Source organism: Platalea leucorodia, assembly GCF_965183815.1.
Source record: "Platalea leucorodia genome assembly, contig: HAP1_HAP1_SCAFFOLD_440, whole genome shotgun sequence".
Taxonomy (NCBI): Eukaryota; Metazoa; Chordata; class Aves; order Pelecaniformes; family Threskiornithidae; genus Platalea; species Platalea leucorodia.
In genome coordinates, this window is record NW_028121148.1 from 6,178 (window position 1) to 33,867 (window position 27,690).

General features: G+C 50.6%; 1 protein-coding gene across 1 annotated transcript; it reads left to right on the forward strand.

Annotated features, from left to right (window-relative positions):
- On the forward strand, positions 1 to 26,358 carry LOC309604188 (olfactory receptor 14A16-like; the record flags this gene model as incomplete). The annotated part of the gene is made up of 2 exons (XM_082339120.1): positions 1 to 138; positions 25,531 to 26,358. 2 exons carry the CDS (start codon positions 1 to 3, stop codon positions 26,356 to 26,358), a joined length of 966 nt encoding a protein of 321 aa, XP_082195246.1.
- Positions 26,359 to 27,690: the final 1,332 nt, after the last annotated feature.

Below are 27,690 nucleotides of genomic sequence, written 5' to 3' on the forward strand. Positions count from 1 at the left end.
ATGTCCAATGGCAGCTCCATCACCGAGTTCCTCCTCCTGGCATTCACAGACACACGGGAGCTGCAGCTCTTGCACTTCTGGCTCTTCCTGGGCATCTACCTGGCTGCCCTCCTGGGCAACGGCCTCATCATCACCGCCGTAGCCTGCAACCACCACCTGCACACCCCGATGTATTTCTTCCTCCTCAACCTCGCCCTGCTCGAGCTGGGCTCCATTTCCACCACTGTTCCCAAAGCCATGCTCAATTCCCTGTGGGACACCAGGGCCATCTCCTACCAGGGATGTGCTGCGCAGCTCTTTCTGTTTGTTTTTATGATGGCAGCAGAGTTTTCTATTCTCACCATCATGTCCTACGACCGCTATGTTGCCATCTGCAAACCCCTGCACTACGGGACCCTCCTGGGCAGCAGAGCTTGTGTCCACATGGCAGCAGCTGCCTGGGGCGGTGGTTTACTCACTTTTCTGCTGCACATGGCCAATACATTTTCACTCCCACTGTGCCAAGGCAATGCTGTGGACCAGTTCTTCTGTGAAATCCCCCACATCCTCAAGCTCTCCTGCTCAGATGCCTACCTCAGGGAAGTCTGGGTTATTGTGGTTAGTCTCTTTGTGGAATTTGGCTGTTTTGTTTTCATTGTGGTGTCCTATGTGCAGATCTTCAGGGCTGTGCTGAAGATCCCTTCTGAGCAGGGACAGCACAAGGCCTTTTCCACATGCCTCCCTCACCTGGCCGTGGTCTCCCTCTTTATCAGCACTGCCATGTTTGCCTACCTGAAGCCTCCCTCCATCTCCTCCCCATTGCTGGATATGGTAGTGGCAGTTCTGTACTCAGTGGTGCCTCCAGCAGTGAACCCCCTTATCTACAGCATGAGGAACCAGGAGCTTAAAGACACATTGAAGAAGCTGATTCAATCAGCTCTTTTCAGCAGCATTAACCTGCTCGTGTCTCTTCAGAAGTGATTTCAAATTCATGTCTGGAACCTCCTGTGCTTTGGGCATTTTGCCTGTGATAACCATGTCTGTCCATGCCTGCATCCACTCCACTTCACCAGAGGCCTGAACCCAGCCTGTCTGACCCAGAGGCCTGTTCACATGTGGCTGGCACAATGGTACAGCTCGCCTCCCATGTCGCATCTCTGGAATAAAAGGGGATTTCCTCAGTGCTGGTGTCTGGAGGTTGGGCTCTTCTGCCAAAGCTGGGGTCAGGCTGAAGAAATTGCCCCCACAATGCCATGCTGCTTTGCTTGGCTTCTCCATGGAATGGGGAGAGGAGGGCATGGGGCAATGTGTTAGAGAATGGGCCTGGGCTGAGCCTTCACCTGTGGGTGCCCAGTTCCTCTGGAGATGGTGAATGATCAACAGGGATCTGCCTGGGACATCACCCCATGGCTTTCAGGCACCACGGCCCGGTCGCTCTGCAGAGCCGTACCAACAGCTTGGGGCCCTGTGGAGAGCACAGGGAGGGGGTAGGAGCGGCAGGTCAGGCCAGCATGGACAAACTTCCCTGGTGAAAGGCTCTCTGGGGGCAGGGACATGCCTGGAGAAGAGCAAAGAAGATACTTTCTACTTCCAGAGGGTTATAAATGGCAAAGAAAAATCTATTTCTGAATGCACCAGCTCAGGCAGGCTTTTCTATTGCTTGGGCAGCCGGAGCAGCCTGAGGATCCCCGGGGCCAGGAGTCTTTTCCTGATGTCATGGTTTAACCCCAGTTGGCAACTACGCACCACACAGCTGCTAGCTCACCCTCTTCCCTCCTCAGTTGGATGGGGGAGAGAAGAGGGAATAAAAAGTAAAACTTGAGGGTTGAGATAAAGACAGTTCTGCTCACCACCCACCAATGATGCCCAGCCTGTTCCCGAGCAGCGACCACTGCTGATCCAAACTGGCCAAAGGGCTATTCCATACCATGTGACATCATGCTCAGTATAGAAACTGGGGGGAGTTGTCCAGGGGCAGGGATTTCTGCTCAGAGACTGGCTGGGCATTGGTCAGTGGCTGGTGAGCAATTTCATCACTTGTTTTTCATGGGTTTTGTTTCTCACTCTCTCTCTCATTGTTTTCCTTTTCATTGCAAATTTTATTATTATTATTATTATTATTATTATTATTATTATTATTATTATTATTATTATATTTCAATTATTAAACTGTTCTTATCTCAACCCATGGGTTTTCTTACTTTTGCTCCTCCAATTCTCTGCCCCAGCCCACCAGAGTGGGGAGGGTGAGTGAGTGGCTGTGTCGTGCTTGCTTGCTGACTGGGGCTAAACCATGACAGTCCTTTCTGGCACCCAACATGGGGCATGAAGGGTTTGAGATTATAACAGATTAACCAGAGTTTACTAGGGAATTTATATCTGTTAACAGCTGCAGGTCAAGACATTGATTCATCTGTTCTCGATCTTAGTTTATCTGATCTGCACCATGCTCTTTTTTCTGTGTACATGTTAAAGATTGGTGTTGGGTTTTGCAGCTTGCTGTGCTCTGCAGTGATTAGTGATGTTTTTCCTCAGATATTTGTTATTGAAACACTAGCCTTGAGCTTTATCTGCTATTTAAGCTTCATACTGAAGCCATTACTGTACTTCGAGTACCACCTTCACATTTAGAAGTGAGTAACGAATGCTATGACCAGGACTAGAGAGGCCCTGCCTCCATCTAGATAGAGGAAAGGGACAGCTGGGTGTACTGGACTGCATGGATTCGTTGGCCTGGCACATCAGACCCACAGGAGAATAAGGCTCTAGTGGACACTGGTGCAGAGTGTAGCCTAATGCCATCAAGCCATAAAGAGGCAGAACCAATCTGGATTTCTGGAGTGACAGGGGGATCCCAGCAGCTGACTATATTGGAAGCTGAAGTGAGTCGAACTGGGAATGAGCGGCAAAGGACGCCATTGTGTCTGGCCCAGAGGCTCTGTGCATCCTTGGCATAGACTACCTCAGGAGAGGGTATTTCAAGGACCCAAAAGGGTACCAGTGGGCTTTTGGCATAGCTGCCTTGGCAAGGGAGGAAATTAAACAGCTGTCCACCTTGCCCGGTCTCTTGAAGGACCTTTCTATTGTGGGGTTGCTGAAGGTCAAAGAACAACAGGTGCCAATTGCTGCCACAATGGTGCACAAGAAGCGATTTTGCACCAACCACCAGCTGACCCCAAGTGACCAAAGGGATATTCCATACTCTATGACATTATGCTCAGCATATAAAGCTGGGGGAAAAGCTGGCCAGGGGTCCGCTGCTCAGGAACTGGCTGGGCATCAGTCAGGAGGTGGTGAGCAATTGCACTGGACATCAATTATTTTGTATATTCTTTTATCATTGTTATTCTTTTCCCTTTCTTTTCTGTCCCATTAAATTGCCTTTATCTCAGCCCATGAGTTTTACCTTTTGTTTTCGATTCTCTCCCTCATCCCACTGGCCACCTGCTTAGTCAACAGTAGGGGAACCGCCAATTGAGTTGGCCATGCCCAATCAAAACTTTTACGTACTGTAGAGGGGGATAAAGTCCCTCTAGTCCACATAAAAAATATGCTGGGGAAGACAGTCTGGGTTATTCCTGCCTCGGGCAAAGGCAAACCCATTCATGGGATTGCTTTTACTCAAGGACCTGGGTGCACTTGGTGGGTGATGCAGGAGGATGGGGAATTCCAATATGTAGCTCCAGGGGATTTGATTTTGGGTGAGAAGAGCCAATGGTTTGAATTCGATGATGTTAATTGCTACGTAATACTTCTCACACTGCCCCACCAGCGAGTACATTGGGAGGGGAACAGAAGTTGTGAGGGGACACAGCTGGGACAGCTGACCCCAGCTGACCAAAGGGATATTCTGTACCATATGATGTCATGCTCAGCATATAAAGCTGGCAGAAAAGCTGGCCGAGGGTCCGCTGCTCAGGAACTGGATGGGCATTGGACAGCATCACTTCTTTTGTATATTCTTTTAGCATTGTTATTCTTTTCCCTTTCTTTTCTGTCCTACTAAATTGCCTTTATCTCAACCCACGAGTTTTACCTTTTGTTTTCAATTCTCTCCCTCATCCCACTGCAGGGGAATGAGCGAACGGCTGTGCGGGGTTTAGCTGCCTCTCAGGTTTAACCAGAGAAGACCTTGACGCTGTGCAAACACGGTTCGGTAACAGCCAAAACACGGGTGTGTTATCAACGCTGGTTTAGGCACAAGTGCAAAACATAGCACCATATGGGCTGCTCTGAAGGAAGTTAACCCCATCCCAACCAGACCCAGTCCACTTGAAATGGAGGCCCAAAAATGGACACAGTTGCTTACAGGTGGCCTAACGAGTGACGAGCAGGGGGAGACAATCTCTTCCCTCGCACTTTCGGCGAGGGTTCCCTTTATGCACTTCAGGACACTGCTGGCCGCTTTTGCTGCCTGGTCACACTGGATCGAGTGGATAAATGCTGGATGGTGTTCTGTATTTAATTTCTCTAATCTTTCCTGTATTTTCACCTGTCCGGGTACGATGAGCATTTCTAAAGTCATCTTTTCAGCAGGTTGTGCAGACAACAGCCCTTTTCCATTAATCTCCAGTTTTCTCCTGCCCTTACTCATTGTTCATTCAGATCCTTCTCACCTGTGCTGCTGCTTTGAGCTTCAGGGACTAAAAGCTTGCCTGTCCTTCAGCAGGACAAGTGTCTGTTTAGCCAGTTCTTTAATTATGTTTATCTCTACCTTTCTGTATCAAAAACATTTCTCATAAGATTATCCCTTGTAGAAAGGCAACCTCATTACAGGTAGCTTGTATTTAGCATATGCTCAAGGAGTGTATTTTATTGTTTATGAAGCTTTATTAAGTTTAATTTTCTTTGCTGGCCAACAGGAAGAATCCTTCTGTGCCTGTGTGCAGCCAGTTGTCTAAGGAGATCAGGTGGGAGATGGTGCAATGGAGCTGTAACATTCAGCTCCCAGAGGTCAGTGAAGTCTGATGTCAGGAAATTGATGTAAATCCCAGGTGGCCAGTGAGAGAAATGGTGAGGTTGAGGAAGGCAGGAAGCAAGGGGCAAGGTTGTCACTACAGTGCCAGACCTCAAGGGACTGCTTTTCCTAGCTGTCCAGACCTCCCGAGGAGACCCTCTGCATCCATATCAATTGGAGAATGCTGCTATCACCTCTGCTCTCAACTGAAATGAATAAAATATAACCTTTAAAAAAAGGATTTTGATTAGGTGCACTTGGAAATCTTCCTCCTTAACTACACTATGAAATGGCTCTACAATTAGCTGTACGAGTCTTGAAGAGTTGAAGAAAATTACAGGAAGAGAAATAGCTCTTTAGGGCTTTCTGTATTTTAATGAGCCCCCATGCTGTAGTTGGCCCTGTGTCCATGAACCTTAGATACTGAGAGGAGACTGAACAAACCTCTCAAGAAGTCAAAGGCAGAAGCAAAACCTTGAAGCATTGATTGGCCCCACTGAGGGCCATTACTGACAAAGCCTCCCCAAGGACTCGTTAGAGCAGCAAACTGGAGGCTGTGATTGCAGGTAGGCAAAGGCACTGTGCAGGGGGCTGTAATGCTGAGAAAACCCTTGGCTGGTTTGATGAAGCAGCAAGGCCAAGTCCTAGCCTGCAGGCCCTGGGAAGGCAGATCCTGTCCCTCACGTCTGGCTCAGGGCTCTTCCTGGGGGCAGTGGGATGTGAGGATGAGCAATGCCAAGTGCAGAAAAACTGTGCAACACCTCCCGGCCTCCCCAAGCAGGGATGAGGAAGAAACAAAGTCCAGAGCCTCAAAATGAAATTTTGCGGCAGGCATCAGTGGCAGAGGCTGCTGCCATAGTCAAGAGGACAAAGACCTCAGTCCTGTTGGGCTCAGGGGGAGGGTGTCTAGTTAGTGTCAGGGCATGGGCTCGCTTTGTGGATTAGGGTTTTGTGTAGGGCTGTTGTGAGGGTTAGGGTCAAGGCTAGCATTTTAGTGTTCTGGATAAAGGCTAGGAATTAGAGTGAGTAATACGGTGAGGGTAAGTGTTCATGGGTTTGGGGCTTTGGTTTAGAGGTAATGTTTGAGGTTAGGGATTGGAGTAGTGGATTCCTGTCAGGGGGAAGGGTGCCATTTAGGGGTAGGGGTAGGGTTAGGGCTTAAGCTTACTGGCTAGAAATAGGGTAGATGCCTAACATGAATGTTTTCTCAGTCAGTATCACGGTGGCATCAAAATTACCCAAACAGATCTTTCCTCTTCAAAATCTTTCATCTCTATTGGCCAAACCTCTCTTTGCTCCACCAAATCTTGTCCCAGCTACCCCTGACCTCCCCACATCTTTCATCTTGTTGGGGGGAGCATTGTGATGGCTTTCAAGACCTCAGAGTATCTCTCTCCCCACTGCTGCCTGGTCAGAAATGACATCACAGCCAGCATCCAAGGGGACACAGTGTGCTGCTGTGCCGGAGAGGCCTCTTCACAGCCTACCCAACAGCCTGGAAGGCAGGTGATGCCTTCCACCACCCCAAGGTACCCGCTTGCCTACCACCTCATGCTGCAGAAGCCTCCTATATGTCCTGTGACACATTTTCCATATGGGTACTTCAGCTACATAGGGCAGTGGCCACCTCTTTGTGGACGACTTAATCGAGCCCTGAATGTAATTTTTTAGGAAAAAGTTGAAACCTCTGCAGAAAAGAACTCAATGTAATAGCTGAGGAAGTCTTCATTTCCAGCATGGCTAGCTTTTTATGAATTTTCAATATTTTTTTCATCCATTTTTATTAACAGCGGGAAGGGCACATACTGGCAAGCTGATTATGCTCCCTTGCTGTGTGCAGGCAGTTTTATGCAGCCACTTATCAAAATAAATTTTCTTACCAATCATTCAAATGGAGAAACATTGCTCAGAAGAACTACTCTATTTCTGTTGGAACCCTCTATGTCTCTGCTTCTTCCTTTCTATCTTTTCTCCTTCCTCTGCTTATTCTGTCATCAAAAAGCTCTCCAAGAGGAAGATTCACTGAATACTAGAATAACTCAGGTTGGAAGATATTTGAATGTCATCTTTCCCAACACCCCTGCTCGAGGCAGGGTGAACTAAATGAGGTAGCTCCAGAGTTCCTCTCAGCTTGCCAAGGGAGCTGAAGGTGAGCTCCATCCCATCGTACAGGGACATAATAAGATGTTCAACCAGTGTTGGCCCAAGTGCTGGTAACAGAGAGGTGCCGATAATGACTGGCTGCAAGGAGGACTCTGTGCCAGTGGTGACATCTGAGACGGATCGTGCAGTCATCCTCCGCGTCCACCTCATCGTCTACTTCTTTAGTCCAGATATCACCAATCTGGCTAGAAGGAGACTATGGGAGGCCATGTTAAGGCCTTGCTAAAGTCCAGCTATGCAACCTCTCTGATGGCTCTTGCCTTTACAAGGCGTTTTACAGAGGTCTCACAATGAAACCAGCCAGCCCCACTTGCACCTCTCTGCACCAGAAACCTTCTCCACATCTCACACTTCCACGAGAGTGCCCAGGACACAGCACACACCTGTCTGGGTTTTCTGGGCCTGTTCAGAAGAGAACCAGAAGTCATTGCTCCCAGCAGGCCCACAACTCCAATTGGCTCTTTGTGCAGCCCACAGCTTTTCTGAGCACTTCTCTCGGTGTCCCACTCCCCTCCAAACTTTCTGATCCTCAGGCTGCAGATGAGGGGATTGAGCAGGGGCCTGAGGACGGTGTAGCAAAAGGGCTTTGTCCAGCTATCTCGGGAGGGCTTTTCTGGGCATCTGACAGACAAGGATGAGGATGCTGTAGAAAACAGTTTCACGAGTGAGGTGAGAGCAGCAGGTGGAGAAGGCCTCCCACCTGTCCAGGCTGGGTGGGAGAGCTGTCCCAGGGTGGCAGCTCTGGTGCACGCACAGGATGCCCCTCTGAAGAGGAAGGGGGGGCCCAGATCTAAAAAGCAGGTTACGAGAGCAAAGAGCATAAGTGTCCTGGTGTCACTGCAGGAGAGCTCCAGTGAAATCACAGAAGTGGTGCACTGCACTGGGGCCACAGACCTGTATTTGGGACAAGAATGAAGTGACTATTGTAGATGAGAGAAACCCCCCTAGCCAAGGTGTAGCTGCCTTCTCAAAAGAGACCTTCCAGGCCATGAGTCTTGCAGAGAGAAGCAGGTGGCACACAGCCCAGTACTGATCGTAGGATGTGGCCACCAGCAGGAAACACTCAGTACATGCAAAAGGTGCAGCAAGTACTACTAACACCGCTGTCAGCAGAGATGGTGGTGTGTCCAGTCCAGTCAGCAGTGTGGTCAGGTCAGGGGCGTGGTGGTGGAGCTATAGCAAGTCTTCAAGTTGTCCACCACCAGCACAATGATGAGGGTGTTCCCAACACCAGTCACAGGGCAGGTTATGAGGGAGAGGAGGATTTCTCTAAGGCTTAGGGATATTCCCTATTTGCAGTACAGGTAACTCCGTTGATGAGCTTTGATTGTCCCCTTCCCCTTTCTCCATTGAAGGTTTTATGTCCTTCCTGTCCCCTCTCTCCTGGCAGGACACCTAGGAGGAAGAACATTTCTTGTTCTATGCTAGTTACTTAAAGGAATTGTGGAGGAACTTCAGAGAGGTGAAACATGAAGGTGTGTGTGCCTCTGAGTGTATTCGTACTCCCCAGATGTGCTCTGTGCCTTCTGAAAGGTGAGAAATGCCGCTGTCTAGATGGTAATGCTGCTCATGTTAGCAGGAATACTTCTGACTGCACAGGTGAGATACTCCACAGGCGAGCGTCTTTCATACTGTGTATTTGAAGGCACAGGCCAGAAAGGCCAGGAAGGGTAATGTAGAAGACCAGGAACATTTGCAATGAACCTATCTGAGGCAGGTGAGATGGATCTCACTGGGACAGTGGGAGTTGTTCCTGGAGTAACACACAGAAAGTTCAGGGGTCTGTCAGGTGTCCACATCTGAGCTGGCCTCATGCACTCCTCATACACACATAGGTGTTCAGAGACAGGAATCCTTCCTTTGCAGATGTAGAGGCAGTGAATTGCAACAGCTGTAGTGCCTCCCTGGCCTCCTGTTGCCACTCCCAGAGGCTGGGAAGCACCTAAGCGCTGCAGTGTATCAGCTTGCTTTGCACGCTTTTGAGATGCCCCAAGGCATGAGGAATGGACACAGGAACCTCGGGCCAAGGCAGCACATCCCAGTGCTGCATTCAGGTGGTTTCCCAGGGGACATTCCTCTCAATGTGAAGTGACCTCAAGACACTGTCTTTCCCACAGACCTTGACAGCAACCCCAAGAATAGCTGATGGCATTTGTGCTCGCTCAGGTTCATCTCACCACACACACCCCATGTCTTTAGTCTCATCCCATAGAATCAAAGAACATTTTGGCTTAGAAGGCACCTTTAAAGATCATCTAGTCCAAACAGACTTCCATGGGCAAAGACATCTTCCACTAGATCAGATATCTCAAAGCCTCATCCAGCCTGACTTTGCACACTTCCAGGGATGGGGCAGCCACAACTTCTTTAGGAAACCTCTTTCACTGTCATAGAATCATAGAACAATAGAATCATAGAATTGTTAAGGTTGGAAAAGACCCTGAAGATCATCGAGTCCAACCGTTAACCTAGCACTGCCAAGTCCACCACTAAACCATATGCTTAAGCACCACGTCTACCCATCTTTTAAATACCTCCAGGGATGGAGACTCAACCACTTCCCTGGGCAGCCTGTTCCAATGCCTGACTACCCTTTCAGTGAAGAATTTTTTCCTAATATCCAACCTAAACTTCCCGTGGCGCAGCTTGAGGCCGTTTCCTCTTGTCCTCTCGCTTGTTACTGGGGAGAGGAGACCGCCCCCCACCTTGCTACAACCTCCTTTCAGGTAGTTGTAGAAAGCAATAAGGTCTCCCCTCAGCCTCCTCTTCTCCAGACTAAACAACCCCAGTTCCCTCAGCTGCTCCTCGTACTACTTGTTCCCTAGACCTTTCACCAACTTTGTTGTCCTTCTTTGGACAAGCTCTAGTACCTCGATGTCCTTCTTGTAGTGAGGGGCCCAGAACTGAACAGAATACTCGAGGTGCGTCCTTACCAATGCCAAGTACAGGGGCACTATCACCTCCCTGGTCCTGCTGGCCATATTATTCCTGATACAAGCCGGGATGCCATTGGCCCTCTTGGCCGCCTGAGCTCACTGCTGGCTCATGTTCAGCCAGCTGTCAACCAACACCCCCAGGTCCTTTTCCGCCAGGCAGCTCTCCAGCCGCTCCTCCCCAAGCCTGTAGCATTGCATGGGGTTGTTGTGACCCAAGTGCAGGACTTGGCCCTGAGCCTTGTTAAACCTCATACAGTTGGCCTCGGCCCATCGATCAGCCTGTCCAGATCCCTCTGTAGGGCCTTCCTGCCCTCCAGCAGATCAACACGCTCGCCCAACTTGGTGTTCTCTGCAGACTTACTGAGGGTGCAATCAATCCAGACCATCCAGATCATCAATGAAGATATTGAACAGGATCGGCCCCAGTACTGAGCCCTGGGGAACACCACTCGTGACCGGCTGCCAACTGGATTTGACTCCGTTAACCACCACTCTCTGGGCTTGGCCGTCCAGCCAGTTTTTAACCCAGCGCAGAGTGCACCCATCCAAGCCGTGAGCAGCCAGCTTCTCCAGGAGAATGCTGTGGGAAACAGTGTCAAAGGCCTTACTAACGTCCAAGTAGACAACATCCACAGCCTTCCCCTCATCCACTAAGCAGGTCACCTTGTCTCACCACCCTCATCATAAAAAAATTTCTTCCCTATGTCCAATCTAAACCTAACCTCCTTCAGTTTAAAACCATTGCCCCTTGTCCTGTCACTACAGGCCTTCATAAAAATTCTCTCTCCATCTTTCCTATAAGCCCTTTTTATATATTGAAAGGTCACAAGGAGGTCTCCCCAGACCCTTCTCTTCTCCAGGCTGAACAACCCTAACTCTCTCAGCCTCTCTTCTTAGGAGAGGTGTTTCAGCCCTCAGATCATTTTCGTGGCTCTCCTCTGGACCCGCTCCAACAGGTCCATGTCTTTCTTGTCCTTGGGAATACAGAGCTGGACACAGTGCTCCAGCTGGGGTCTCACAAGACTAGAGGGGGAGAATCACCTCCCTCAACCTGTTGGCCATGCTTTTATTTAGGCCGCCCAGCATACAGCTGGCTTTCTGGGCTGCAAGAGCACATTACTGGCCCATGTCCAACTTTTCACCCACCAATATCCCGAAGTCTTTCTCTGCAGGGCTGCTCTCAATCCATTCACCGCCCAGTCTTTACTGACAGTGGGGATTGCCCCGACCCACGTGAATGGCCTTGCACTTGGCCTTGTTGAACTTCATGAGGTTTGCACGGACCTGAAGCCTGTCCAGGTCCCTCTGGATGGCATCCCTCCCCTCAAGTGAATCAGCTGTCCCATGCAGCTTGGTGTCCTCTGCAAACTTGCTGAGGGTGCACTCAATCCCACTCTCTCTGTCATTGATGAAGATACTAAAAAGTACTGGTCCCAGTATGGACCCTTGAGGGACACCCCTCATTATTGTTTTCGACTTAGGCATTGAGCCATTGACTGTAACTATTTGCATGCGGTCATCTAGCCATTTCCTTATCCATCTAACTGTCCATCCATCAAACCCATACCTCTCCAATTTAGCAGCAAGAATGTTGTGGGGGACCATATCAAATGACTTAGGTTAGCTCTGCCAAAGAAGTGCCCATTGCCTGTCACTGCGTGCAGTCACAGGACTGCCACACAAAAGGCCTGTAATCAAGCTGCAAGAGCAATCCTTCCTTACAGCAACGCAGGGTCTCAGAGAGAGAGTGTGGAATTTAAAAGAGAACGGCTCCAGAAAGACCAAGCGCTGGTGCTCCCTGGCAGTGCTGCTGTGCCCAGGACTCTTTTCCCCTCCATCTCTGCACACAGGCACTGCCACTGCGGCACCAGAAGTATCCGAAAAAGGATCTCAGATAAAGAAGTCGCTGCAGGGTCCTTTATTTTTTTAAATGCACAGAGAACATGGCTCTTATTTCAACAGTCTTTCCAAAAGTCTCTGGGTAACACTAGAAAGGTAGATAAGGAATTAGAAATGGTATGAAGAATGACATTTCTTTGTGCACAACATTATCATAGGTAAAACAGAGCAAAAACCCCTCCACCACCACCACCAAAACCTCCAGAAGACAGGCTGAGCCTGTAATGAGCTACACTATGAGCGATATGCATGAGAAAATGGACAGTTTACTGCTTCAGAAAAGCATCCAGTCATCACTTTCCACACTGCATCCTTGAGCTCCTTGTTCCTCATGCTGTAGATGAGGGGGTTCACTGCTGGAGGCACCACTGAGTACAGAACTGCCACCACCAGATCCAGCGATGGGGAGGAGATAGAGAGGGGCTTCAGGTAGGCAAACATGCCAGTGCTTAGACACAGGGAGACCACGGCCAGGTGAGGGAGGCACGTGGAAAAGGCTTTGTGGCGTCCCTGCTCAGAGGGGATCCTCAGCACGGCCCTGAAGATCTGCACATAGGAGAGCACAATGAAAACAAAACATGCAAATGCTGCTAAGAGACTAACCACAATAAGCCCAACTTCCCTGAGGTAGGAGTCGGAGCAGGAGAGCTTGAGGATCTGGGGGATTTCACAGAAGAACTGGTCCATGGCATTGCCTTGGCAGAGCGGTATTGAAAATGTATTGGCCGTGTGCAGCACAGCATAGAGGAAACCACCGCCCCAGGCAGCTGCTGCCATGTGGACACAAGCTCTACTGCCCAGGAGGGTCCTGTAGTGGAGGGGTTTGCAGATGGCAACGTAGCGGTCATAGGACATGATGGTGAGAATAGAAAACTCTGCCGACATCAAAAAGACAAACAGAAAAACTTGGGCAGCACATCCCTGGTAGGAGATGGCCCTGGTGTCCCACAGGGAATTGGCCATGGCTTTGGGGACAGTGGAGGAAATGGAGCCCAGGTCGAGGAGGGCGAGGTTGAGGAGGAGGAAGTACATGGGGGTGTGGAGGCAGTGATCGCAGGCTATGGCGGTGATGATGAGGCCGTTGCCCAGGAGGGCAGCCAGGTAGATGCCCAGGAAGAGCCAGAAGTGCACGAGCTGCAGCTCCCGTGTGCGTGCGAATGCCAGGAGGAGGAATTCAGTGATGGAGCTGGCGTTGGACATTTACTGCTTCTGGGCATGCGGCACTGTCTAAGGAGGAAAAGGTGGTGAGACTATACGGGAGACTTCTCTGAGCAAAATCAAAGCCATTTCCCATAAATCCTCCCCTGCTGCACACACCCACCCTTTTGCCTTTCTAGGAGACCTTCCTTCAGCTCTGTGGCTGGAACTCTGGTTGGTGCTGGTTCAGTGTGTGGTGAGGAGCGCGTCCTGTGCCCGCTGATGGCTGAGGAGTCAGCCCTGCTCTACAGCAGTGAGTTCATGGGAACGGTGGGGGCAGGAGCCAGTGCTAGTTTTTGACTTTATCAGATGAAACTGCTCCCGAAACAGAAGAGCTTGTCTGCATCTGCACTGCCAGCGCTAAGCAACGGGGATGGCAGAAGGCAGTTTGAGAGGTTATTTTTACATCTCCCCTCATTCTCCCCTGGGGAGCGTGTTTGCGTGTCAGAAACCCTCAGCATTTCTGCTGCACTCAGGGACAACAGAGTGAGTCCTACAAGACAAGAGGATTGCCTATGGTTTAGTGAAGAGTGAGGGGTGATGGTCTGTCCCTCCGTGTTGTTCCCAGCTGCCCAGTGCTTGCACCTTTCTGAGATGGAGGGTGATCACAATCCTACGTTTTCCTGAAAAGTCACCAGACAGTGCTGAGAGCAAAGGCATCCACTGCAGACCACTAAATGTCTTCCCGTTTCCCAAGGTCTTAGCACCCCATTTCTAGCCAAAGACACACATGGCTCATTGTGCATCCTGGAAGGCATCTGGCAGTTTGGAAGGACACCCCAAGGAGGTAGCCAAGTGTGCTAATGATGGCATCTGATTAAGGGAAAATCAGCTCATTTCCTAGCCTCACAGACTGCATTGCCCAGAGCTTCACAGGTTAGAGGAAAGCTGGACACCTCATTGCCTTAAACACATCTGAATGGGAGGACCCACAAGATCCGTGCCTGACTCAGCTATAACTATTATTCTCAGAGATCCTGACATCAACACCAAGAGCAGCTGAGGGAGGCAATGGAGAGGCAGAGGGACACTCAGGAAAGCCTTTCCCTTACCCAGCACTGCAGAGCCCTTCCCAGATGCTGATAACACAGGGCAATGACCTTCAGCCCCTGGTCAGTGGGAAATGCACTTGATCTCTCCTGCTGGCAGATGGACGAGGAGGTGACTAACACCCTAGATGCCATGGGCTGGCTGAGGGCTTTGCTAGGTGGGAGAGGAGACAAGAAGGGTGTTGCTCAGGGAAGGCATCTGTACTGCAGGGCATGGCTGGCAGGCACCCATATCTCCTCTGCAGCAGGGTTTCCCTTAGCATTTCCCTCTCTCCCTGCCCATGTCTCTACTGCCTGTGCTGTCCCTGCTGGGATCTGTTTCTCTGGCCCCACATCTCTTCCCTGCCAGTGCTCCCAGACCCTATCCCAGCCCCTGTGTGCCCAGCTCTGCCCTGCAGCCTCTGTGTGTGTGTGCAGGGGCCAACGAGCATGCTGGTCACGCAAACACTGATGAAACTGGAAAGGTGATACCAGTTTTAGCTCTAGGCTGGTGGGGGGTGAAGGTACTTGCTGAGCTTCCTAGTAGACCCCAAGGTGATGGTTTAGGAGTCTCAGCCCCTTCTCTAACCTGCACAGCTGAGTTTCCAGTCCCACCAAGCCAAGCCAGAGAAAAGTGGAAGCATAGATTCAGGAAAGCACAGACTCAAGCAGGAAACCCTGACTGTACTCATGAAAAGTCCCCTTGGAAATGACCTGGGCATGAGCTGGATCTGAGAGCAGCGTTGTCCCATGCAGCACCCTCTCAACAGCAGAAGAACCCTGCCTGGCCAGGGGTCACTCCTTGCACAGCTTCTCCCCACAACACCGTGAGGAGCTCCCCAGGCATGCTGAGTGCTGACCCTGGCAGGCAGCAGAGTCCCTGCCCTGGATCACAGCCCCCTGGGGTGCAGGGACCCTGCTCCGAAGGACAGCCCCGGGCACCCCTGGCTGCACACCGAGATTCACACCTTGTGTCTGTCCCTGGGAGAAGGCAGCAGCCATGCCCCGTCCCTCTGATGGTGCAGCAGGGAAGCCCTGCTCTGGAGCACATCCTCCTCCTCTCCAATAGAGAAACTGTGAGAGTCCTCCTGAAAGATCTCATAGGCTGTGGGATGTGCCAGTTTTTGGACATCTCTCCAGGAACACAAGGTACGTTGCCCTGCATCCAGAGACTTACCATGTAGAGGGCTTTGAAGATCTCTCCCCCAGTGAGTTCTCGGCCATCTTCCCACTCATGCCTGCCTTTAACTTGTCTCTGCCTCACTCATGTCCCCTCCATGCCTGCAGGCAGTGCCCTCAGCCCTGCTGCGCTTTGCAGAGCTGCTGCTCCTGGGCAGAGCTTTTCTCTCTGCAGTGCTGCCCACTTCCCACGAGCTCCCTCTGTCCCAGGAGCCCAGCCCAGCTCAGCAGCAGAGGACCAGCCCAAGGCAACACTATCTCTGCCCTCTCTGGGCTCCCTCCAGATGTCTCTGGGGCTCCAGGGGAACCTGCTGTGAAACAGGCTGAAGGCATCACTGATGTTCCCTCCCTCAGCTGGGGAGAGACACTACTTTCCAGCAGTGGCAGTTCTCCTCTTGGGAAAAGAGTTGGCCATGAGAATCACCTTTTGTTTTTCCATCATTAGACAGGACACCTGGCAGGTGACAGGCAGGGATCTAATTTCTGCAAGCTGGGGAATGTCTTCAGTTGGGTGAATTTAGGCATTTCTTTCTGAGTTTGTGGTCCTAGGAATAGAAAGACATTCAGAATTCTTCTGTCCATGCCGTGTCTCTGCTCTGAAGCAAAGCCTTTGCACATACAGGGTCCTGGACACTGGGTAACAGGTTTCCTTATGGCAAGTAGGAGCTTGCCTGCTGCCAGAGCTGGGGTGCTTCAGCACAAATGTGCACCAGTGCCCTCAGACAGGGGCACAGACAGGACGAGCTGGAGCCGATACTGTGGGAGACAGAGCTGTGACATGGTGGCAAAGCTCAGTACGGCTGGTCTTCAAGGACAGCATCCTCCAAGCTCAGCAATAGTCCAGATCGCAACACAATCTAAACTTGAAAGGCAATTCAAGGGCACCATCTGCGTGTTTACTACTTCTGGAACTGTTAAAGAAGAAACAAAGATACTGTGTGGCCACTGCTGAGTTTTCTAAGAGGAGGTGTAGGTAAATATGAGAGTCTCTGTTATCCTCTTTGCCTCAGTCTTCCCCAGCAAGGTCTCTCAGGCCTCTGTGACTCAGGGTGGGGTTCTGGAGGAGATCAAGCAGTGGTGGATGTGGATCAAGTCAGGGGGCACTTGAGCAAATGCAATCCTTGCCAGTCTATGGGAAAGGAGAGGTGGCATCCCAGGGAGCTGAGAGGGCAAGCCAGTCTCACAGCGATGACACTCTCCACCATCTTTATAAGGTCATGGAGGCTGGGGGCACTCCCTGATGACTGGCAGCCCCCAACCATTGCATGCACCTTTCAAAAACACCCAAGGGATGAGCAGGAAAACTCAAGGCTGCGTGTGAGTGTGTCTGAGTGTGTCCATTCAGACCCCATTTCTGGGTGTCTGAAAATGAAGGTGACTGGTTTTCCCCAGGGTAGCTTGTGTCTTGCCATCCTCTTTGCTTTCCGGGATGAAAGGGCAGGATTGCTGGACAGCAGGAGAAGAGTGGCTGTCTTTTAACCTGCAAGTCAGTGAAGAGTTCAGCATCATCCCTCACAATATTCTTGTGCCCACGTTAGGATATTATGGCCTGCATGGGTGCATAAGTAGAGGGGAAAAGAATGAGACGGCTGGTCAGGCTCAGAGGGATGCGGTCAATGTGTGGTACTCTGCCTGGAGGCATCTAGCTAGAAGGGTCCTGCAAGAGTCTGTCCCACCACCTACCCTGTTTCACATGTTTTTAATGACCTGGAGGAGATGAGAGAGCTCTTTTTCATAGCGTTTGCAGATGAAACCATATTGAGGAGAGCTGACATGACACTGGAGGGCAAGGCTGCCATCCCAAAGGACATTGACAGGCCAGAGGGATGGGCAAAAAGGAGAATCATAGAATCACAGAATCATTTAGCTTGGAAAAGGCCTTTAAGATCAATGAGTCCAACTGTTAACCTAACACTGCCAAGTCCATCACTAAACCATGTCCCTATGTGCCATGCCTACATGCCCTTCCCTGGGCAGCCTGTTCCAATGCTTCACAACCCTTTTGGTGAAGAAGTTTTTCCTAATATACAACCTAAAGTTCCCCTGACACAACTTGACGCCATTTTCTCTCATCCTATCACTTGTTACTTGGGAAAAGAGACTGACACCCAACCCACTGCAACCTCCTTTTAGTTAGTTGTAGAGAGCGACAAGGTCTCCCCTCAGCCTCCTTTTCTGTAGACTTAACAAAACCAGTTCCCTCAGCCACTCCTCATAAGACTTGTTCTCTAGACCCTTCACCAGCTTCATTACTCTTCTTTGGACACGCTCCAGCACCTCAATGTCCTTCTTGTAGTGAGGCGCCCAAAACTGAACACAGGATTCAAGGCACGGCCTCATCAGTGCCCAGTACAGGGGTACGATCACTCCCCTAGTCCTGCTGGCCACTCTAATTCTGATACAAGCCAGGGTGCCAGTGGCCTTCTTGGCCACCTGAGCACACTGCTGGCTCATGTTCAGGCGGCTGTCGACCAACACCCCCAGATCCTTTTCCGCCAGGCAGCTCTCCAGCCACTCTTCCCCAAGACTATAGCGTTGCATGGGGTTGTTGTGACCCAAGCCCAGGACCCGGCACTGAGCCTTGTTGAACCTCATACAGTTGGCCTTGGCCCATCAATCCAGCCTGTCCAGATCCCTCTGCAGAGCCTTCCTACCCTCCAGCAGATCAACACTCCTGCCCAACTTGCATCCCAGAGTCCTGAGGGAATTGGCTGATGTAGTTGCTAAGCCACTCTCCCTGATATTTGAAAAGCCATGGCAGTCAGGTGAAGTCCCTGGGGACTGGAAAAAGGGAACTATTGCAGCCATTTTTAAAAAGGGTAGAAAGGAGGACCCTGGGAACTACCAACCTGTCAGCCTCACCTCTGTGCCTCGGAAGATCATGGAGCAGATCCTCCTAGAAGCTATGCTAAGGCACATGGAGGAAAGGGAGGTGATTCGGGACAGTCAGCATGGCTTCACCCAGGGCAAGTCCTGCCTGACCAACCTAGTGGCCTTCTATGATGGAGTAACTACATCCGTGGACAAGGGAAGAGCTATGGATGTGATCTATCTGGACTTCTCTAAGGCCTTTGACATGGTCCCCCACAATATCCTTCTCTCTAAATTGGAAGGGTATGGATTTGATGAGTGAGATGTTTGGTGGATAAGGAATTGACAGGAGGGTCGCATCCAGAGGGTAGTGGTCAATGGCTCGATGTCCAGATTGAGAACAGTGACACGTGGTGTCCCTCAGGGGTCCGTACGGGGGCCTGTGCTGTTCAATATCTTCATCAATGACATAGACAGCAGGATTGAGTGCACCCTCAGTGATTTTGCGGATGACACCAAGCTGAGTGGTGCAGTTGACATGCCTGAGGGAGGGAATGCCATCCAGAGGGACCTGGAGAAGCTACAGAAATAGGCCTGTGTGAACCTCATGAGGTTCAACAAGGCCAAGCGCAGGGTCGTGCACCTGGGTCGGGGCAATCCCTGGTATCAGTACAAGCTGGGGGATGAAGGGATTGACAGAAGCCCTGAGGAGAAGGAGTTGGGGGTACTGGTAGATGAAAAGCTGGACATGAGCCTGCAATGTGCTCTCGCAGCACAGAAAGCCAAGTGTCTCCTGGGCTGCATCAAAAGAAGCGTGGCCAGCAGGTCGAGGGAGGTGATTCTCCCCCTCTGCTCTGCTCTGGTAAGACCCCACATGGGGCACTGCCTCCAGCTCTGGAGTCCTCAGCACAGGAAGGACATGGACCTGTTGGAGCGGGTCCAGAAGAGTGCCACGCAAATGATGAGAGGGATGGAACACCTCTGCTATGAGGAAAGGCTGAAAGAGCTGGGGTTGTTCAGCCTGGAGAAGAGAAGGCTGCAGGGAGACCGTATTGTGGCCTTTCAATACTAAGGGGGCTTATAGTATTTCAATATAAGGGGGCTTATAAGAAAGATGGGGACAGACTCTTTAGCAGGGCCTGTTGCGATAGGACAAGGGGTAATGGTTTTAAATTGCAAGAGGGTAGATTCAGACTAGATCTAAGGAAGAAATTTTTTACAATGAGGGTGGTGAAACACTGGAACGGGTTGCCCAGAGAGGTGGTAGATGCCCCATCCTGGAAACATTCAAGGCCAGGCTGGACAGGGCTCTGAGCAACCTGATCTAGTTGTAGATGTCCCTGCTCATTGCAGGGGGGATGGACTAGATGACCTTCAAAGGTCCCTTCCATCCCAAAGCATTCTATGATTTTATGGACTTAGTGTCATCTGCAAACTTACCGAGGGTGCACTCAATCCCCTTGTCCATATCATTGATAAAGATATTAAACAGAACCGGCCCCAATATTGAGCCCTGGGGAACACCACTTGTGACCGGCCGCCAACTGGATTGAACTCCATCCACCACAGCTCTTTGGGCCTGGTCATCCAGCCAGTTTGTTACCCAGTGAGGAGTACACCTGTCCAAGCCATGAGCAGCGAGTTTCTCCAGGAGAATGCTGTGGGAAACAGTGTCAAAGGCTTTACTAAAGTCCAGGGAAACAACATCCACAGGCTTTCCCTCATCCACTAAGTGGGTCATCTTGTCACAGAAGGAGATCAGGTTAGTCAAGCAGGACCTGCCTGTCATAAAGCCACGCTGACTGGGCCTGATCCCCCGGTTGCCCTGTACGTACTGTGGAATGGCACTCAAGATCATAGAATGATGATCTGCTCCACAACCTTTCTGGGCACTGAGGTCAGACTGGCAGGCCTGTAGTTCCCTGGATCCTCCTTCTGGCCCTTCTTGTGGATGGGCATCACATTTGCTAACCTCCAGTCAACTGGGACCTCCCTAGGTAGCCAGGACTGCTGATAAATGTTTGAAAGTGGCTTGGTGAGCCCTTCCGCCAGCTCCCTCAGTACCCTTGGGTGGATCCCATCCGGCCCCATAGACTTGTGTGTGCCTACGTGGTGTAGCAGGTCACTAACCTTTTCCCCTTGGATGGATCCCATCCAGCCCCATAGGCTTGTTCTTGTCTAAGTGGTGTAGCAGGTTGCTAACCATTTGCCCTTGGATTATGGGGGCAACAGCAGGACATTTTTCTGCTCATTCCCTCCATGGTCTCTTCAGTGATGGCTCTCAGTGGGGACTGCTAACACCCTCAGAAATCTGGAGGTTTGCTGCTGACTTTTACTTCGCTAGAGGCCGGTTCATTGCACTTTCAGTATCTGCAGTTCAGGAACTTGGCACCAGAGGGCTCATTAACATGCAAAATTCCCTAATGAGACAAGTCTCTGGGCATAATTTTCTTAATTCCTCAGTTCTTATGTGGTTAATTAGAGACATTTCAGAAGTGAAAAGATTTCAGTAATCAAAAACAATAAGAAGGCATTTCTTCTGCTTTTCTTCATTCGTCTGCTTACACGTTGAGTGATATCAGCAATCTCCAAATGGTATTGAAACCAAACATAGTCAAGACTGAATACATAGACAAGTCAAGACCCTGTATGTCAGACACTCTATGGGCAATCTTTGTCCCTACCTCCAACTCTACATGTCTCTCGTCAGGCACCTGGGATCTATGGCACCTTTGCTCAAATCTGACCTTTCTCCACTACAGTCTGTAGCTCCATGTTTCAGCGCATTGTCACCAGTTCCCACCTGTTTTATTTGGGGAATGAGCTGCACCGAGACACAGAAGGATGTTTCTTAATTGCCAAAAAAACAAAACCAAAGGCAGGCATGGTTCAATAAAAATAAAATACACTCCTCTGCTGTATATTAAGTCCACTTTACCTCCTCTGAAGTCCACTCTCCACAGTGGATAGCCTTAGACCAATAGAAAGCACATTTTTGCATCAAGCATGGATCCCAAGAACTGCCAAAGCACTCCCTGCCTCGGACTCTGTTTGTCCATATTCAATCTTTGCACACAGCGAGTCACACGCTGCAGTCAAGCTCCCTCAATTCACAGAGGGAAGCAAAGAGACAACGTGAATGGAATGCTCTCTTTTGAATAGCCAAATCTGCATTAATCCCAACATATCTGCATTACAGGAGCATGTTCTTTGTAGACTCCGCAGCATCTAGACGCACTCATTTCTCATCCTCCTCCAGTGCTTCCTTTTCTACTCAAAGGAGAGATATCAGTTGTCTCAACTGAGATGCTTTGGCCTACCCTGCCTGTCCGCCAGCTCCTGCTCCAGAAATGCTCCCATCAGCCCTGGGTCACATTTCCTAGTACCATGTTGGGGCGTCGGGTACTCCCACGTATCCTCGCCACCTCTGTGTGGGCAACTGTATCAACCCTTGAATGAAGATGTTAAGCAGAAGTTGAAACGTAGGCAGAAAAGACCTCAGTGTGATAAGTGTATAAGAAGCCTTCATTTTCAGAACTTTGATGCTCGTCTGTAAATTCTCGTTATTTTTTCATAGGCCATGGACATGGACCAGCAAGCTGATAGCACTTTTTCTCCCTCTATTTAAATACAGATATATACATCCAGTCCCTTCTGACTGGTAACGTTTGAGTTTGCTCAAGTAGCCCCTGATTTGATTCCCATCCACCATTGGCTGTTTTCATCCAGACTCCTGCCTTGAGGCACAAAGGCCTGGGAGACCTTGCTGGTGATAACTGAGTCAAAGAGCACACTAAATATCTCAGATCAATCTACACCTGCTCTTACTAAACTTGGGAGTGATTCCATATTATCTTTGCTGCTTCTTTCACTGTCCCTGAAGTAGTAACAGCTCATTATGGTGCCCTTGAATTTACTTTCAACTTTCAACCAACATTTGTTATAGACCATTGCTATGCTTGGAGGATGCTGGCCTTGAAGACCAGCTGTACTGAGCTCTGCTGCCATTCAGTGCTGCTGACCATTGGATCCCTGCTAGAACTCCCCAGCATAGGCCAAAGTCTGCTCTTCTAACATCCAGCATCTGCAGTCTCCTGTTTTCCTTCCCCATTGACCTCAGGAACTGGGACCCCAATATTTCAGGGTGATGACAACCAAGACTTACAATGATCTTCACATCTCGGACAAGCTCTTCCTTGCTGGCAAGTACCAGATCCAGGTTTGCATTATCTTTGTTGGCCCATCTGGCAGCTATGCTCAGAAGTTGTCCCAAGAAACTCCAGAAACTGCCTGGACTGTTTGCATGCTGCTCTGCTCCCCTTCCAGAAAATGCCAGGGTCATCAAAATCCCCAGTGAGGCCCAGGCTTCTCCATCCAGAGACTTCCTTGGGGTGCTTAGAAAAGACTATGCCCACTTCTCCACCCTGACCGTGGGTTCCTCATCTCCCACCACAATGTCACTTTTACTGGCCCCTCCTCTGATCCTCACTCACAAGGACTCACCAGAGCTTTCACTGGCCCCATAGAGGAGCTCCATACATCCAAGTAGCTTCTTCACTTTGAGAGAAACCCCACTCCTGATCCTTCCAGCCTGTCTGTCCTGAAAAGCCTGTACCCATCCATTGCAGCACCCCAAGCTGTGTGACTTGTTCTACCACGCCTTGGCAGTTACTCCATCGATGTCAAAAAGCACAGGCTCCAGCTCGTCCTGGCTATGCCCCTGGCTGGGGGCATCGGTGCACATTTGGGCTGTAGCACCTCAGGTGCAGCACCAGGCCAAGCTCTGACTTGTCTTGGGAAAACCTGGTACCACGCATCCAAGACCGCACGTGTGCAAAGGCTTTGCTTCAGAGCAGAGACATGCCAGAGTGGACAGCAGATGGAAAAATAAGGTTGAAACTGGATGCCAAGAGAGTGAGCAAACCCTGCTGTTGCAGGGACAGAGAGAAACAGGGCTGGGAAACGCAGCCCTGGAAAGAAATGGGTTTACTTCAGTGGTATCTCTGCTGCCCCTGAGGGCCCTCAGTGGACGTGAAGGTGATCTCCATGAATGACAAGGTGCTGCTGACAGGCCCACTGTGAAAACTGTTGGTCTGTTCCTTGGCTGTATCATCAAGAGGGTGATGCAGAGCAAGGTTGATGAGCAACCTTGATTGAGGTTGATGCAGAGCAAAACCAGCAGTCTGAGAATGTAGGCACCCAAGTGGAGAGCCCAGTGTGATGTGCCTTGTGTTCCTGGACTGTCCTACATCTGCTGGATAGAGAAGGGACAGACCCTGCCACAGTGCAGTGGTGGCTGTCAGTGGCTTGCACAAAGGCACCGAACCTGTCTGCAGTGCTGTCCGGGGCATCTGTCACACTCTTGCTCTGAATGAGGATGGCTTTCCTGTGCTGTACCTGCCAGCCGCATGTAGTTCTGTGTGAGAGCCTTGACATCTCATACAACACTACAGGCCTCAATTTGGACATTAAAAAGAGTAACTGTCCAGGATGTGATTAGGCAATATGGGGATGAAAACCGCCATTATAGTCAATGGAGATCTAGTCAAGCCAGCTGATGGAAAAGACAGAGAAACATAGCTCTCCCTGTGATACAGGACAGTATTTGGTCAGATGGCAGCGCAGGCTGCCAAGGAAATAGTAAATAGGGACAGGTGCAGCTGTGTTGCACATGCCTTGGACAACCTCTGGTACCTCAAACATCACCAGCTATTTCACCTGAACAGCCAACTCCTGACCTACATCTTCAGCAATTACCATGGGAGCTGAGACAAGGAACTCACATGCAGGTGCCTATTTAACCCTATTGCCTGAACTGAGGCAAGAGGAATCCCACGTCCTGTGGGTTTGTGACAGGCAAGGGAGGGAGCTCAGTCCCCTTCCAGCGCTAACAATAGAAACGCAGGATGAGATGCCTCGATTGACTCAGCTGAATCCCTTCCCTCAGCAGGAGTAAAGAAGATCCCTGCCTGTCTTTGTCTGGGTGTCCTGCCTAATGATAAGACAACAAAGGTGATTTTTAGACCTAACTCTGCCTCAGATAGGAGAAATGACACTGCAGGAAAGAAGTGTCTCTCCCCAGCTGAGGGAGGAAATATTCAGCTTGTTTCACAGTAGGTTGCCCTGGAGCCCCAGGGACACCTGGAGGGAGGCCTGAGGGGGTGGAGAAAGTGCTGCCTTGGGCTGGTCCTCTGTTGCTCAGGTGGCCCAGGCTCCTGGGATGCAGGGAGCTCATGGCAAGTGGGCAGCACTGCTGAGAGACAGCTCTGCCCAGGAGTGGCTCCTCTACAAAGTGCAGCAGGGCTGAGGGCACTGCCCACAGGCACCGAGGGGAGAGGAGTGAGGCAGAGAGAGGTTCAAGGCAGTCTGGGGTGGGAGGACAGAGTTGAGCTTGTTCCCAGAGAAATCTTCACAGCATTTGACACAGTAAGTCTCTGGCAGCAGGGCAATGCAGATGAGTATCCTGGACAGGTCTTCCAGAGCTGGCACATCCCATGACTGCTAGGACCTGTCAGGATGTCTGTCTTGGCTTCCCTGGTGTGAAGACGGAGGACATACTCCAGGGCAGGGCTTCCCTGCTGCACGGTCAGAAGGACAGGGCATGATGGCTGCCTTCTCCTGGGGATGGCTGCAGGGCTGTGAAGCCAGTTGTGCAGCCAGGGTGTGCAGGGCTGTCGTTCAGAGGAGGGTCCCTGCACCCCAGGGGGCTGTGTGCCAGGGCAGGGACTCTGCCGCCTGCCAGGATGAGCACTCAGCCTGCCCAGGGAGCTTCCTTTGCCTGTCAGCACCCACAAGGTTTCACCTGGAGTGCAACAGGAATGCCAAAGCTTTCTACCTTAAAAACACTCCTTGGTTTCGGTGAGGCAACTAGAACAAAATACACAAACCAAAATCCCCACAGCTCTGCTCTGCTGTTGGGTGAAATGAGAACAACAATGCTGAAAAGTTCACTGGCATCAGAGGTGGATTTAATCTGAGATGACTCTGTGTTCCTGTTTACCGGTTGCTGTAGGGCAGGAGTGACACTTCAAGAGTCCACAGCAGAGCTCCCTGCTCCCAGTGGCACCCTCTGCCAACACCATGCAGAGCTCATAAAAGCAACATGACAAAGGTCTACCTGAAAGGGGCAAGGAAGCCTGGAGAGTTTCCATGAGAACTGGAGTAGGTTTTGCTCAAAGAACTCTGCCTTAACTTCTCACTGCCTTTTCCTCCTTGGACAGGTTCCCATGCCCAGAAGCAGCAAATGTCCAACGCCAGCTCCATCACTGAATTCATCCTCTTGGCATTCGCACACACACGGGAGCTGCAGCTCGTGTACTTCTGGCTCTTCCTGGGCATCTATCTGGCTGCCCTCCTGGGCAATGGCCTCATCATCACCACCGTGGCCTGCAACCACCACCTCCACACCCCCATGTACTTCTTCCTCCTCAACCTCTCCCTCCTTGACCTGGGCTCCATCTCCATCATTCTCCCCAAAGCCATGGCCAATTCCCTCTGGAACACCATGGCCATCTCCTACCAGGGATGTGCTGCCCAGGTCTTTCTGTTTGTCTTTCTGATGGCAGCAGAGTTTTGTCTCCTCACCATCATGTCCTATGACCGCTACGTTGCCATCTGCAAACCCCTGCACTATGGGACCCTCCTGGGCAGCAGAGCTTGTGTCCACATGGCAGCAGCTGCCTGGGGCAGTGGCTTTCTCAATTCTCTGCTGCAGTCTGCCAATACATTTTCACTCCCCCTCTGCCAAGGCAATGCTGTGGACCAGTTCTTCTGTGAAATCCCCCGGATCCTCAAGCTCTCCTGCTCCGACTCCTACCTCAGGGAAGTTGGGCTTATTGTGGTTAGTCTCTTAGCAGCATTTGCATGTTTTGTTTTCATTGTGGTGTCCTACGTGCAGATCTTCAGGGCCGTGCTGAGGATCCCCTCTGAGCAGGGACGGCACAAGGCCTTTTCCATGTGCCTCCCTCACCTGGCCGTGGTCTCGCTTTTTCTAAGCACTGCCATGTTTGCCTACCTGAAGCCTCCCTCTATCTCCTCCCCATTGCTGGATATGGTGGTGGCAGTTCTGTACTCGGTGGTGCCTCCAGCAGTGAATCCCCTCATCTACAGCATGAGGAACAAGGAGCTCAAGGATGCAGTGTGGAAACTGATGACTGGATGCTTTTCTGAAGCAGTAAACTGTCCATTTTCTTATGCATATCGCTCATAGTGTAGCTCATTACAGGCTCAGCCTGTCTTCTGGAGGTTTTGGTGGTGTGGTGGAGGGTTTTTTGCTCTGTTTTACATGTGATAGTGTTGTGCAGAAATTAATGTCATTCTTCATACCATTTCTAATTCCTTATCTACCTTTCTAGTGTTACCCAGAGACTTTTGGAAAGACTGTTGAAATAAGAGCCATGTTCTCTGTGCATTTAAAAAAACAAAAAGACCCTGCAGCGACTTCTTCATCTGAGGTCCTTTTTCTGAGACTTCTTCTGGTGCTGCAGTGGCAGTGCCTGTGTGCAGAGGTGGAGGGGAAAAGAGTCCTGGCACAGCACCACTGCTGGGGTTCACCAGCGCTTGGTCTTTCTGGAGCCGTTCTCTTTTAAATTCCACACTCTCTCTCTGAGACCCTGCGTTGCTGTAAGGAAGGATTGCTCTTGCATCTTGGTCACAGGCCTTTTGTGTGGCAGTCCTGTGATTGCACGCAGTGACAGGCAATGGGCACTTCTTTGGCAGAGCTAACCTAAGTCATTTGATATGGTCCCCCACAACATTCTTGCTGCTAAATTGGAGAGGTATGGGTATGACGGATGGACTGTTAGATGCATAAGGAAATGGCTAGATGACCACATGCAAATGGTTACAGTCAATGGCTAATGCATAAGTGGAAACCAGTAACAGAGCGTGTCCCTCCAGGGTCCATACTGGGACCAGTACTTTTTAGTATCTTCATCAATGACAGAGAGAGTGGGATTGAGTGCACCCTCAGCAAGTTTGCAGAGGACACCAAGCTGCATGGGACAGCTGATTCACTTGAGGGGAGGGATGCCATCCAGAGGGACCTGGACAGGCTTGAGTAGGAGGTCCATGCAAGCCTCATGAAGTTCAACAAGGCCAAGTGCAAGGCCATTCACGTGGGTCGGGGCAATCCCCACTGTCAGTAAAGACTGGGAGGTGAATGGATTGAGAGCAGCCCTGCAGAGAAAGACTTGATATTGGTGGGTGAAAAGTTGGACATGGGCCAGTAATGTGCTCTTGCAGCCCAGAAAGCCAGCTGTATGCTGGGCGGCCTAAATAAAAGCATGGCCAACAGGTTGAGGGAGGTGATTCTCCCCCTCTAGTCTTGTGAGACCCCACCTGGAGCACTGTGTCCAGCTCTGTATTCCCAAGGACAAGAAAGACATGGACCTGTTGGAGCGGGTCCAGAGGAGAGCCACGACAATGATCTGAGGGCTGAAACACCTCTCCTATGAAGAGAGGCTGAGAGAATTGGGGTTGTTCAGCCTGGAGAAGAGAAGGGTCTGGGGAGACCTCCTTGTGGCCTTTCAATATATAAAAA